General features: G+C 37.7%; 1 protein-coding gene and 1 pseudogene across 1 annotated transcript; both read left to right on the top strand.

The window, feature by feature from the left end:
• Positions 1 to 553: 553 nt before the first annotated feature.
• On the top strand, positions 554 to 1,489 carry LOC122103998 (annotated as a pseudogene).
• A 9,062-nt stretch (positions 1,490 to 10,551) lies between these two features.
• LOC122104001 (olfactory receptor 2AJ1-like) lies at positions 10,552 to 11,493 on the top strand. Its single transcript, XM_042674708.1, has one exon. The coding sequence runs from the start codon at positions 10,552 to 10,554 to the stop codon at positions 11,491 to 11,493; it is 942 nt and encodes a 313-aa protein (XP_042530642.1).
• The last annotated feature ends 2,902 nt before the right edge of the window (positions 11,494 to 14,395 follow it).

Raw genomic sequence — 14,395 nt, 5'->3', positions numbered from 1 at the left:
GGAGGTCTTTTTGTGTAGAAAAGAGTAAGTCTAACATCAAGTTAGATTATTATGAGAAAAAACAAGAAACAACATTTGCTTACTTGATAAGTTAGGAGTGTTGACCGTAATAAAAGTAATAGTTATGAAAATAATCATGACCAGGAAATCAAGGGTTGGAGTATGAGAATAAGACTTCAGAAGGTAGCACAAGAGTAGACATTCTTGAAATGGTGTCATTTGAGAAAAGACTGGAATTGCTGAAGTTTATGGCATGAATGAGTGAGGCACAGACGTCCATTCAAGATAGGGCATAACAACTATTGTTTATGTAAATTATTACCTTTAAAGCATGGTCCTCTCAAAGACAGATGAAGACACTTTTAATGTGCCTTTAAAATGTGCATCCTTAATTCATGTTATATTATAGATAGGTACTGTATTATAATTATTAAAGCAATTGAAACAACTGGTGTATATATATATATATATATACATATATATATATATATGTATATATATATACTTTCCCATTACTTATGCCATCTTTTTTATTTGTAGCTAAAATTTCATCATGGGACATGGGAATCACACATCCAATAGTGACTTCATACTTGTGGGACTCTTCTCTTCTTCTCAAGCAAGTCTAGCTTTCTTCTCATGTCTGTTTATCACCTATGTTATGACCTTAACAGAAAATGCACTCATGATGCTCCTTATCCGAGGAGACTCACGACTCCATACACCAATGTACTTCCTGCTAAGCCACCTCTCCTTCATGGATATCTTGCACACTTCCAACATTGTCCCCAAGATGATCACTGACTTTCTGTCCGGAAGCAGAACGATTTCCTTTGTGGGGTGTGGCTTCCAGCTGTTTTGGTCTCTTGGTCTACTGGGTGGTGAGTGCCTCCTCCTGGCTGCCATGTCCTATGATCGCTATGCAGCCATCTGCCACCCACTGCGCTACCCAGTGCTCATGAAGGATGCTGTCAGCAGGCTCATGGCTGCAGGGGCCTGGCTGGTTGGGACCCTCAACTCCATAGTTCACACAGTAAATATCATGCATTTATCCTTCTGTCATTCTAGGGCCATTGATCACTTTTTTGTGAAATACCTGCTTTGCTGACACTGTCCTGCATAGACACATCACACTCTGAAGGAATAATTAAGTGGAATTATTTTTCTATTGACCTCTTTCTCTATCATTTCCTTATCTTACATACAAATTTTGCACACTGTGTTCCAAATGAAATCCTCACAGGCACAGAAAAAATCCCTTTCCACCTGTTCCTGTCGCATGGTTGTGGTTATAATGTACTATGGATCATGTATCTTCACCTATATGAAGCCAAGGTCCTACCACACTACAGGCCAGGATAATTTTCTGGCCATATTCTACATCATTGGCACACTTATGCTTAACCCCATCATCTATAGCTTTAGGAATACGGATGTTCTGGCATCTATTAAAAATATACTCCAAAGCAACTTACTGAACAAAAAATGAGTAGAAAATTCATATATTTTGTACTGTCTTTTTCACATGTAGTAACTTAAGGCTGATTATTGGGCTTGTATTATTTTACATATTTTATGTCAGTACGGTGGCTTAAATTGAAGACCTCAAGCTATCACTAGGCCCAAGGCTGCTCTCTGACATTTAAACCGCAACATCACTGGTAGTTTTTTTTTAGTGTGTGTGTGTGTGTGTGTGTGTCTGTGCTTTTTCTTTTCCCCTCCTGATACTAGGGCTTGAAAAACTAGGGTCTAGTAACTGTGATGTTTTATGCTAAAGACTAACCCTCTACCACTTGAGCTGCAGCTACACTTCTGTCTTTTTGGTGGTTAAGCATAAGTGTCTGATACACTTCCTTGTCACAATGGCTGTGATTATGGTCCTCAGAAAACAGCCTCCTAACTAGGTGGAATTACAGGTATGATTACTTGCACCAGCTCACTGCTACTTTGGTTTACTTAATTTGTGTTTGTTTTAAGCACTTGAGTACTTGGACTGGCTTCAAACTATGATTCTCTGATCTCAGTCTCAGCTTGTGGAGTTATTTGCTATCACACAGGTTTTTATGACGTTTTTTGATAAACCTATTAATATTTATACAGATAGTGCTTACATCACTCATTCTGTTCCCTTGCTAGAAATCTCACCCGCTATTAAAGCTTCCTCCAATGCGGCATTTTTATTTACTCAGCTTCAACAGCTAATTCAGGCCAGGAGACATCCGTTTTTTCTGGGACACATTAGGGCACATTCTGATCTCCCTGGCCCTCTTACACAGGGTAATGTTCAAGCTGATATGGCCACTCGTTCCATTTTTCCGGTTTTTGTTGGGTCTGTCCAAAAGGCTACAGAATTACATAATCTCCACCATCTAAATTCCCAGAGTCTTCGGTTGCTTTGTAAAGTTACTAGACAACAAGCACGGGAGATAGTAAAGGCATGCCCTGCCCGTGTTGTCTCCCTTCCTGTACAACACCTGGGTGTTAACCCCCGTGGACTGCTACCTAATCAAATCTGGCAAATGGATGTTACCCATTTTCCTGAATTTGGAAAAACAAGATATATACCTGTCTCCATAGACATATTTAGGGGGTTCGTTTTTGCTTCACCACACTCAGGAGAAACTGCCAAAGATGTTCTCTCTCACCTTGTTTTACCCTTTTCTGTAATGGAAAACCAGCCCACATAAAGACAGACAAAGGCCCTGCCTATACCAGTGCCAAGTTTAAACAGTTTTGTGCTATTTTTCAGATTTGTCATACTACTGGGATTCCCTATAACCCCCAAGGTCAGGGCATCGTAGAAAAAGCCCACCACACCCTATAAACCTGGCTTACTCGCCTCAAAACCTCTGCCTTTTCATTTTCCACTCCTAGGGATCGCCTTAGTCATACATTGTTCGCCCTTAATTTTCTAACTCTGGACAATGAAGGCCACTCGGCAGTTGACAGGCATTGGCACCCATCTTCCAGTTCTGCCCGCCCGTCTGTCATGTGGCGAGACCCCCTTACAGGCAAATGGAAGGGCCCAGATCCTGTTCTTATCTGGGGGCAAGGTTCAGCCTGTATTTTAGATCAAGAACAAGCGGCCCCAAGATGGCTGCCAGAAGGCTTGATAAAACAGGTGAATGGCTTACCAGAACCCAGGGGAAACCTTCCCCCTGAGGATGATTCCTTTTCTCTTATAGATGCAGCTAGAACTCCAGACGTGGACCCTCCTGTTTGAAGTGTTTCTTTTAAAGGGGTTTTGTATATGGTGGCGTTGGCCCTCCAGCTACAAAAAAATTTCATGACCACTCTTTTGGTGTCCCCTGCCAATGCAAAGGAGGATTTTATTCGGCTCCCGGTAGCTGGAGCCAAACTGTTGACTGTGGAAACAAAGTAGCTTACCTTCGCGCAACAGTACAGACCAACATTGGAGGATTGCTTAAATAAGCTTGTAACTTTTATTAAACAACAGATTGATCTCTTGGCTTCTAAAGCCATACAGGTTCATCACCATCACCTTGATATGGCAGACCAAGGCATTAAGATCTAGGATTTACCCCAGGCTTTTAATTAGTGTTTTGCCATGAGCTTGTTCCAGTGGGAACCCCCCCCCTTCTTTTTTCTTATTTAGAAAACCCTTCTCCTTATTCATAACTCCTGACCATTCAACGGGCAAGACCTATTGCCATAAGGGATAGGTTCGCCCCTCCTCCTATAGGCCCCTCCGCTTGGGGGAGGATGCACCTATGGGAGGAAGAAAAAATGCTCTAATCAAGGGTGCAGGTAAGACTGCAGGGGGATGGATCCGCGAGATCCCAAAACCCAAGACCCCTGAGTGGCAAGCTCTGGTGCATGACGGTTGGCATGCATACCCACAAGCCCTTTCCTCAAAAAACATGCCAAGGCCTGTAAAATTCCCCTCCCTGAGTGAGGACGCTCGCTCGGGAGCGGAAAAAAACCCTGGGCCCTTAGAGGAACAGAGCCTCTGTCACCCCCTTAAAAAGAGCAGCCAACAATTGATGGTCAATTTTCTAAATAAAAAAGGGAGAGATGTCGGGAGCCAAAAGTTGAGTCTCTCAACATGATAGGCGTGACTATCTCACTGGAACATCTTGAGGCTGAGTTTACAGAATCCGACCCTCATCCTGCCCTAAGCAAACATCCTGCAACTGCTAACGACCACCCTTTCCCCCTGCCCTAAGCAAACATCCTGCACTGCTACGGCCAATGAAAAAGCTTCCTTAATGGCCAATGAAAAAGCTTCTTTATTCCAAGCATATAAATACCCCTGTGTGAAAAATAAAAATTTGCAGCTTGATCAGAACCCCTGTCTTGCTGTCATTCTTCGTGTCTCTTGTCCCTTCATTCCTTCTCGCTTAGGTTCACTGCCCTTGTTGACGTCCTGCGCGTCGGGACACTGATTAGCTATTATTATTGATCAGATTCCCTGGTACCCTGTAATATATCTCTTGAAAGACATTTTGTGAGGCTGGGAAGGTGACTCAGTGGTAGATTGCTTGCCTTGCATGCCTGAGGCCCTGGGTTTGATTCCTCGGCACCACATAAGCAAAAAGAAAAAAACCAGAAGTGGTTCTATGGCTCAAGTGGTAGAGTGCTAGCCTTGAGCTGAAGAGCTGAGGGACAGCGCCCAGGCCCAGAGTTCAGGCCCCACGACCAACCTCCCCCCCTCACAAAAAAAAGACATTTTATATTTTTCTTAAGAAAAAAAGTAAGAATTTTTGGATTATTTTGTCTATCTAGGTAAATAACATCCTTGGGATTTTGTTGAATGAATTATATATATACATATATAATTTTTTGACTGTATGGCCACTGTCACAATATTGATTGTACCTATCCATGAACATGGAACCTTTCCATTTCCTGGTATCCTCTTTGATTGTTTACTTCAGATTTTTATAGTTTCACTATAAACATTTTTTACATCTTTGGTGAGGTTTAGTCACCAAAAGGCCTAATATAGCCAAAGCAATGCTAGGCAAAAATAACAATGTGAGTGATATCACAATACCAGATCTCAAGCTCTAATAAAGACCCATCATAAAAAAAAAAAAACAACAGCTTAGTTTTTCACAAAAATAGACCTAAAGATCAATGGAATAGATTAGAAGACCCAGAAATAAAATCACACACATACAGTTATGTGATAATTGGTAAGGAAACCAAAGACATAGAGTGGAAGAAAAATAGCCTCTTCAGTAGTTGGTGTTGGGAAACCTGGGTATCTATACACACACACACACACACACACACACACACACACACACACACAAACAAACAAAAAACCTAAGTGAATCACTAGTGGTCATGATACACTAATATCACATCTAAGTGGATCAAAGATCTCAATGTCAGACCCAAAACATTGTAACTACTGCAAGAGAGCAGGAGAAACATTAGACCTTATAGGTATAGGTACAAACTTTTTCAAAAGGCCCAGGAACAAAACAGATAGGAAAGAGACTTGAAAGTGGGACCACATCAAAATGAAAAGTTCCAGCACAGCTAAGGACTTAGTTGCTAAACTAGAAAGACAGCCAACAGAGTAGGAGAAAATCTTTATGAGCCACATATAAGACAAAGGTCTGATATCCAGTATATATAAGGAGCCCAAGAAACTAACCCCTCTCAAATCTAATAAACCAATCACTGAATGGGCAAGGGAGCTGAGGAGAGAACTCTCAGAAGAGGTAAGAATGACAGAGAAACATTTGAGGAACTACTCATCATCCATAAAGGAAATGCAAGAGAATTTAACTGTCATTGGTATGAAAAAAAAATCATAGGTAGAAAGATTTAAAGAAGGTTAAAGAATATCTCTTTGGGAGTATAACGGGGTGTCAAAGAAATGGGGGGACTCAGGTTGAATACATACAGCAGTGGTCCTCACTTGATATATTGTTGAAAATGACCTATACAATTTACAGGTGAGTATGGAAAGGAAAATCTAGGAGAAAGCAAGGGAAAGTGTAACATTGTCCAAAAAGAAATGTACTTTTTACCTGACTTATGTAACTATAACCCGTCTCTACATCACCTTGAAAAGAATAATTCAAAAAAGAAAAAAGGCTAAATATTTAGGCAAAATGTACACATGTGGACAAGAGTTCTTAAAATGGTACAATAAATAATATAATAAAGTTAAGACTTATGAATAAATAGAATTTTAGTATTTTCTTAACAAAAATGACATGTGATGAAGTCATGATTATCTGCGTGTCATAATCAACTTGATAAAATCAAATTAATTCCATAATTTCCATTTTAAACATCAATTATACATAATAAAATTGTGTTAACATTACCAAATGATGGTTGTAATTTTTTTCATAGAAGATAAAACTGTTCATGGTAGCCTGAGACTGCTCTGAGACACCAGGTCCACAGGAAATGACCTGCTGGTTCCAGCTCTCTGACTCCCTGGGGTGTGCTCCCCTTGAAACTATTACAGGCACACTGCAGGAGCACCCTGTGCTGAAGAACAAGATAAAGGAACAAACAAGGCCTTGTGTCTCCAGCCATCTCCAGTTCTCCTGGGTTGCAGCTGTCCAGGAGGTAGCCTATTTCCCACACTTCCATAGTCCTCTGACTACCAGGTGCTGAAATTGATCATGTTTTAGGTGTTTTGCCTGGCACACATTGGATTTGTTTAATTGAGGAACATATGGAAAACATGTGCTTCAGAGCCACCATGAACACATGGATACACTAGGTGAGATACAAATTAAGAGAGTCAGTTTACAGGAAGAATATATACAAGCTGTTGCATGAGTATTGAGATGGTTAACATTCTCTGTCAAGGATGGTTTCCTGATTGCTGGTTTGTCCTGGGCCTGTTTGCTATGGTGGACATGCTGACTGTTTTGTAGGATTAACGTTCCAAGTTCAGTTTCAGTCATGATGGAGATAACGTCCTTATGAACAAAACTTACCACTATTGTAGAGTCAGAAATAGAATTGCAACTCACAGTCATGATGTCGTGATATCATGGATTATATCACAGTGCTTTGAAAAGTTGAAAGGACAAAGATAGTTCATTAAAACATTTAAAGGTATTAAGAAAGTAAAATATAGATTATATGGCTGATTTCATAAGAATTCATCTTACTACCTCGCCATCTTCTGTATGTTTGTTTGTTCCTAAGGAAGGCAAACATTTCTCAAGTAATATACCTCCTTTCTCCTTCACAGAGCTTCAGGGAACAAATTTACCAATCACTATGTAGGCAGTATCATTCTGATACTCTTAACTCTGTTGCGTTTATTTAATTATCATATCCTATAACATCCTGGTTAGATTTCTCTCTTCTTTTATCCAATAGCTTAAATGCTTAGTAAAAGTTCAGAAATAAGAATTATAGAAATATGATCATAGCAATAGTAGTAAAAATTTAATTAATGTGGTAATAAATATAATAATGAATGCTGCACTGAGTATGCACTATCTAATCAGGCTCTGGCTCCTATGTCTTTTTTTATGTTGGTGGTGTTTTTGATCCTGTCTCATTTAATCTTCAAAATTTTACCATGTGGCATGGATGATAAATATTTATTTCAAAACTGGGAGAGCGCTAGGGAAGAGTTGACATTGTCCAAAAAGAAATGTACTCTTTACTTGACATATGTAACTATAATCCTTCTCTCTATATCTTTTAAAATAACTAAAAATAAAAAATATTGCAGATATTATTTCACAAGTGATCACTGTTCCATATACAAGAGATCGAAACTTAAATATTCTCAAAATATATTTTTTCTCATATCTTTGCAGAGTATTAGGAAGAATACTGCTTATGTTTCTCTTTTATTATCATACAATTATATAATAATTTGAGTCAATAGCGCACTAATTCCTAAGGAAAGTAGAGTTTTATGCATCTCTTATACATATTTTCTGTATGTTGTCTGCTTAAGGTAGTGATTGTACTTCATCTTATTTAGTATTTGATTCAGTCTCCAATATAATTGAGACCTTAGTCCGTGTATTATTATGAGTAACAAATCAGGTTTTGTTTAATCTGCTGGTCACTAACTCAAACTGGCATATGTCTGCTTTTGGAAAAGTATCAATTAGATTAGTGATAAGGTTTTTGTAAACACCAAAATAATTTTATATTCTCATATATTATAAAATGTAAGTACACATAGATTCTACTTAAAGTTTAACCAATGATATGTTGTGAGAATAACTTTTTTTCAGGGAGAAGTCACAGAATTTTCCTTATATCTTTTGATTTGTTACTTTTGTTTTTTTTTTTTAATGTGTTTTATTGTGAAAATACCATACAGAGGGGTTACAATTACATGAGCAAGGTATTATCAAGCATTGTGCTTCCTCCTTTGTTTTTCCCTACCATCCCTGCCCTCCCAGCTCCTGGACTGCACTCCGCCCTCACCCCTCCACTCCCCCCCAAAAAAATCACCTTATAAATACGTTCGAAACAATAGCAAGAAAGAAAAAAACACTTTTACACGTTTAACCACCATTATTTCTTTATCACTTCGGTAAATAGTGACAGAGAAATTGATGCCAAAACTATATGTGTAGACACCAATGTTAACAAAAATAGTCCTGTTATAGCAAAGTTAAAAGAAACACTTTTTATAAATTATTTTAATTTAAAAATCAGCACAGAAATGGGACTAATTTAATTATAATTACTTAAAATTAATGTAGTTTGGCTTATAATAATATTGGAAACAAAATAAAAAAAATAAAAAAAATCTGTGTTTAAGTCCACTGGTAAAAAGTCTAGATATCAATTTAGCAACTTGGAAGAAAAAATCTTTGGACACCTCTATGTTAACAGGTATAATGTTATTTCAGAACAGGGATGATTTCAATAGTAAGCAGCTAAGAACACTTCTATTCAAAATTGAAATTAATACACAAATACTGACATGTTTGTCCAAAAGATCAGAAAGAATGATATCGTCCCATTTGTTAGGGCATAATAAAGACTTGGAAAAACTTATATTAAGTGAAGTAAGCCAGGACCAAAGAAACATAGGTCCTATGATTTCCCATATTTGCAATAACTAGTATATGTCTGGGAAAAGAAGAAAAGTTCAAAAGCTATGTACATATTATCAGATAAGTTGATGTTAAGGGAAACGAACCCCAGGAAAGGGACACATGTGGTTTTTTTTCTTTCTTGCTATGGTGCGTAACCTATTTATAAATGTACCATGTGGTTTTTTGTTTCTTTGTATGTTCCTCCCCCACAGTGTAACCCCTGTTTTCACTGTATTTGATGACGATGCCCTGCATCTTGTATACACATTTCTCTAGCTTGGGGAGGGGAAGGGAAAAAACAAAATGCTTAAATAGGGATACTGGTTGACCCATTGTAACAATGAGATGTACAAGATACTCTGTTGATAAAAGAACTTTGTGATTTAAGCAGTGAGGAGGGAGGGAGGAGAGGGGGGAGTGTAGCTGTGGAGGGGAGGGAAGGGATGGCAAGGGAAAAACAAAGGAAGAGGTAATGATGCTTGATAGGAAATGTACCCATTACCTTGCTCATGTAACTGTAACCCCTCTGCACAGTGTTTTTACAATGAAAAACGAATTTAAGGCAAAAAAGATTCTTTGATTATTTTCTATGCTTAAGTCAGCTAGTATCATTTGTTAAACACTATTAGAAGCCAAAGCGTTCAATTGTGAAGAGATATTTTTAAACTATTTTATCGTGTAAGGAATAAATAAACATGCATTTTTTGGAAATCTCAAAATAAGAAGAAGTAAAATATTTTCTTCATCACTGTGGATTCAGAATAAACAATATATTCATTATTTACATATTAGGTTGAAAATATTTCCAGTAAAACAAAGACTAAGCAAGATATTTGCTAATTACATATTCATATTTATAGGAAAGTCTTGGAAATAATATGATATTCTTTTAATTTTTGCTTATGAGAAATGAACTTAAAATAATATTCAGTTATATTGCAAATTTTTGAATATAAGGTACATAGAAATCATTTCTGGCAGCTTCTATGTACCCAAAATATTTTAGAAGAATATAGTATATAGTGATGAATAAATCTAACATCAAGTTAGATCACTATAGGAACAAAAAAGAAACAACAATATTCTTAGTTGAAACACTAGAAGTGTTAGCTATGCCAAATGAAATACTTATGAGAATAAGAATGATTAGGCAATCAAGGATTAGAGCTAGATATTAGACTTCAACAGGCAGCACAGAAGTAGGCATTCTTGAGATGCAGTCATTTTGGAGAAAACTGGAATTGCTGAAGGGTACGGGATGATTGAGAAGTAGGAGACACAATGCTTTCAAAATAATAAATGACACTGGTTTGTGTAAATTAATATCCACCTTTAAAGCATGTTCCATTCAAAAACTGATGAAGACACTTTTAATGTGAATTTATAATATGCATCTTTAACTCGTTTATAACATAGTTCGGTACTGTATTATAATTATGTAAACTATTGTGCTTGTGATATAAATACTTTCTCATTAGTGTTGCCATTATATATGTTCTTCTTTTTTATTTATAGGTAAAATTTCATTATGAGCCATGGAAATCACACATCCAATAGTGACTTCATACTTGTGGGACTCTTCTCTTCTTCTCAAGCAAGTCTAGCTTTCTTCTCATGTCTATTTATCACCTATGTTATGACCTTAACAGAAAATGCACTCATGATGCTCCTTATCCGAGGAGACTCACGACTCCATACACCAATGTACTTCCTGCTAAGCCACCTCTCCTTCATGGATATCTTGCACACTTCCAACATTGTCCCCAAGATGATCACCGACTTTCTGTCCGGAAGCAGAACGATTTCCTTTGTGGGGTGTGGCTTCCAGCTGTTTTGGTCTCTTGGTCTACTGGGTGGTGAGTGCCTCCTCCTGGCTGCCATGTCCTATGATCGCTATGCAGCCATCTGCCACCCACTGCGCTACCCAGTGCTCATGAAGGATGCTGTCAGCAGGCTCATGGCTGCAGGGGCCTGGCTGGTTGGGACCCTCAACTCCATAGTTCACACAGTAAATATCATGCATTTATCCTTCTGTCATTCTAGGGCCATTGATCACTTTTTTTGTGAAATCCCTGCTTTGTTGACACTGTCCTGCGTAGACACATCACACTATGAAAGAATAATATATATAAGCGGAATTATGTTTCTATTGACCCCATTCTTCATCATCTCCTTATCTTACATACAAATTTTGCACACTGTGTTCCAAATGAAATCCTCACAGGCACAAAAAAAGTCCCTTTCCACCTGTTCCTGTCACATGGTTGTGGTTACAATGTACTATGGACCATGTATCTTCACCTATATGAAACCAAGGTCCTACCACACTGCAGGCAAGGATAAATTCTTGGCTATATTTTACACCTTTGTCACACCCATGCTTAACCCCATCATCTATAGCTTTAGGAATAAAGATGTTCTGGCATCTGTTCAAAATATGCTCCAAAGAAACTTCCTGTACAAAAAATGAATAGAAACATGCGTACATATTTTATTCTGCCCTTTGAATATGTTAGATGATAGGTCTAATGATTGTTTTCTATTATGATACTAATAATTATTATTCCTATTGGATGTCGGACTTCAACTCGGCATAGGCAATATCCCTGTGTTCCTTTTGCTCAAAGTTAGTGATCTACAACTTTGATCCACAAGACTACTTCTGCTTTCCTGGAAGTTATGTGAAGAGGAGTTACAGTCACATAAGTAAGGTAATAAGTACATTTCTTGTCAAACTTGTTACCCCTCCCTCATTTTTCTCCCACTTACCTCATCTTCCAATTTGTACAGACCATTTGCTACCCAGTGTCTTGTGACCTAGTGTCTGTTGCATTGGTTCTTCCTCACCATTTTGTTGTTCCCATTCCCTTCCCTGATTCAGACAAATGTGTAAACAATATCTAGGGTGCCAAAATCAAACACAGTGACAAAAGGGGTAAGCCATAGAGGGAAAAACACAAAACAAAAAGAAATCATGTACTCCATTGAAAATAACAACAACAAAGAAAAACTTCTTGTGTCCATGTCTTGGAGTTCATTTTGCTTAGTGTCGTCTTGTATGGTCACATGTACCTAGCTATTGAGCTGTTCTGCTCATCTGCTAAGATTATACTAGATACATACTAATTATTACAAATAAGGGAAACTGTGGCAGTTGAATTAGTTTCATTTTTTTGTTTGTTTGTTTTGTTTTTCTGGTTGATAGTGGTTTGAACTCTGGGCTGGGTGCTGTCTCTCAGTTCTTCATCTCCAGGTGAAGCACTATACCACTTGAGATATAGTGCCACTTCCTGTTTCCTAGTGGTTTTTGTTGGAGATAAGAGTCTCACAGACTTTCCTGCTAGGATTGGCTTTGAACAGGATCCTCAGATCTCAGCCTCCTAAGTAGATAGGATTATAGGTATGAGCCACTGGTGACCAGCAGTCGCATTAGTTATGAAAGTTTGTCTATTTGAACTGGGTTCAAGAATAATCTTTATTATCCAAATGACCAAAAAAATTATAGTAATAAAATCAAAATGGATTTTTCCATGAATAAATTTTAATTAGTACACAATAACATTTGTCCATCTAGTCCATGTTCAGTTCAACCACTTAAAAGATGCTATAAAATATATTCTTTTAGTTGAAAATGTATAAAAATATACTGGCATAACAAATGTAGTTATTAAGAACAGAAATTAAAATTTTTATACAACCTCTTGTGTCCATGTCTTAATGTACCACGTGATTTCTTCTTTCTTTTGTATGTTATTCCCACTATGGTATGACTCCTGTTTTCACTGTATATGATTTTGGTTCCCTGCTATTGCAAATACATTTCTGAATTAGGGAAGGGAAGGGGAACAACAGAATGGTGAGACAAAGGACAAGGGGGAGCCAATGCAACAGCGATACTCACAAGACACTATGTTGTAAATGATCTGTACAACTTGGAGGTGGGGAGGGAAAATGGGAGAAAAATGAGGGAGGGAGTAACAAGTGTGACAAGAAATGGACTTATTGCCTTACTTATGTAAATGTCACCCCTTTGTATGTAACCTTGACAAGTAAAAATTTAAAAATATTTAACCCATCTAACCCACAAAAAGTTAGCAATATCCTGATTCAGGTGGCTCACATGTGTAATCCTCACTACATAGGCCCCTGATTTCTGATGACTATGGTTCAATTCATTATGGACAGCAAAGTTTATGACTCTTAAACACGATAAAGTTTAAACTGTGGTTCTGGGCATTGTCCCTTTTTTAATTTTTATTTATTTATTTTATTAAAGCTCGTACTCTTCCAGAGAAGCCACAGTTCACTTCTGGCTTTTTGGTGGAAAATTGGAATAAGAGCCTCACAGACTTTTCTAACCCTGCTGGCTTTGAATCACAATCCTCAGATTTCAGCCTTCAGAGTAGCTAGGACTGTAGCTATAAGCCACAGTCACAGCTCAAAACTACTAGTTTATTTTATTATCACTGTGTGCGTGCATGCATGTGTGTGTGTGTGTGTGTGTGTGTGTGTGTGTGTGTGTGTGTGTGTGTGTGTGTTTGTGTTATGTGTTATATGCAGGTCCTGGGGCTTGAATTCAGGGTCTGGGCATTGTCCCAAAGTTTTTGTGCTCAAGTCTAGTGCTCTACCACTTGTGCTTGCATATACAGTTTTTAAGACATTAATTGACAAGTATCTTAAGGACTTATTGTCCAGACAGACTTCAAAAATGTTACTTTAATCTCATCCTCCTGATTAGTTAGTATTACAGGCATGAACTACTGATGCCTGGCTTTTCTTAGCTTTTGAAAAAATACATGTATCATAAAAGTTGCACTACAACTTGAGCCATGACTCACTCTGGCATTTTGCTCATTGGTTGGCCATACAGACTTGAGGACAATCCTGCCTGAGTTCACTTTTGACAAGATCCTCTAAATCTCAGACTCCTGAATAGCTAGGATTACTGGCATGAGATACAAATCCCCATTACACTTAGCATTTTTAAATGAGCAAAGCATTAATAGTGTACAATATTATATAATATTAAAGCACTATCAAAAATATTTCTTCACATCATAGCATTTACCTATCTACTGAAACACATTAAATATCCCTAAAATAGAACCAGAAGCTTTTGGATTTTTTTGGTCTGGATTTGACATATGTGCATTGCCTATTTTGGAAAACACATTGACAGGAACTAAATTATATATGAAATAAAATATGTTTCATTTATACATCTACACATAACCTGCAGGTTATTGTATACAATGATTTGAAATTTTTGTTGAGGAAATGAAATTTATGTGCAATGAAACCCAAGAAGAACATCACTATGCCAGCCACCTTGGGGACAATCTGTGCTTGTTGATACCATTATTTTTCCTGTG

The sequence above is a fragment of the Dipodomys spectabilis genome, unplaced genomic scaffold, assembly GCF_019054845.1.
Source record: "Dipodomys spectabilis isolate Male_0828 unplaced genomic scaffold, ASM1905484v1 ptg000019l, whole genome shotgun sequence".
NCBI classification, from domain to species: Eukaryota; Metazoa; Chordata; class Mammalia; order Rodentia; family Heteromyidae; genus Dipodomys; species Dipodomys spectabilis.
This window is presented reverse-complemented; position numbering and strand designations above follow the sequence as displayed.

Coding starts and splice junctions, on each gene's coding strand:
- LOC122104001 (XM_042674708.1), top strand. CDS start 10,552: ATGAGCCATGGAAATCACACATCCAATAGTGACTTCATACTTGTGGGA.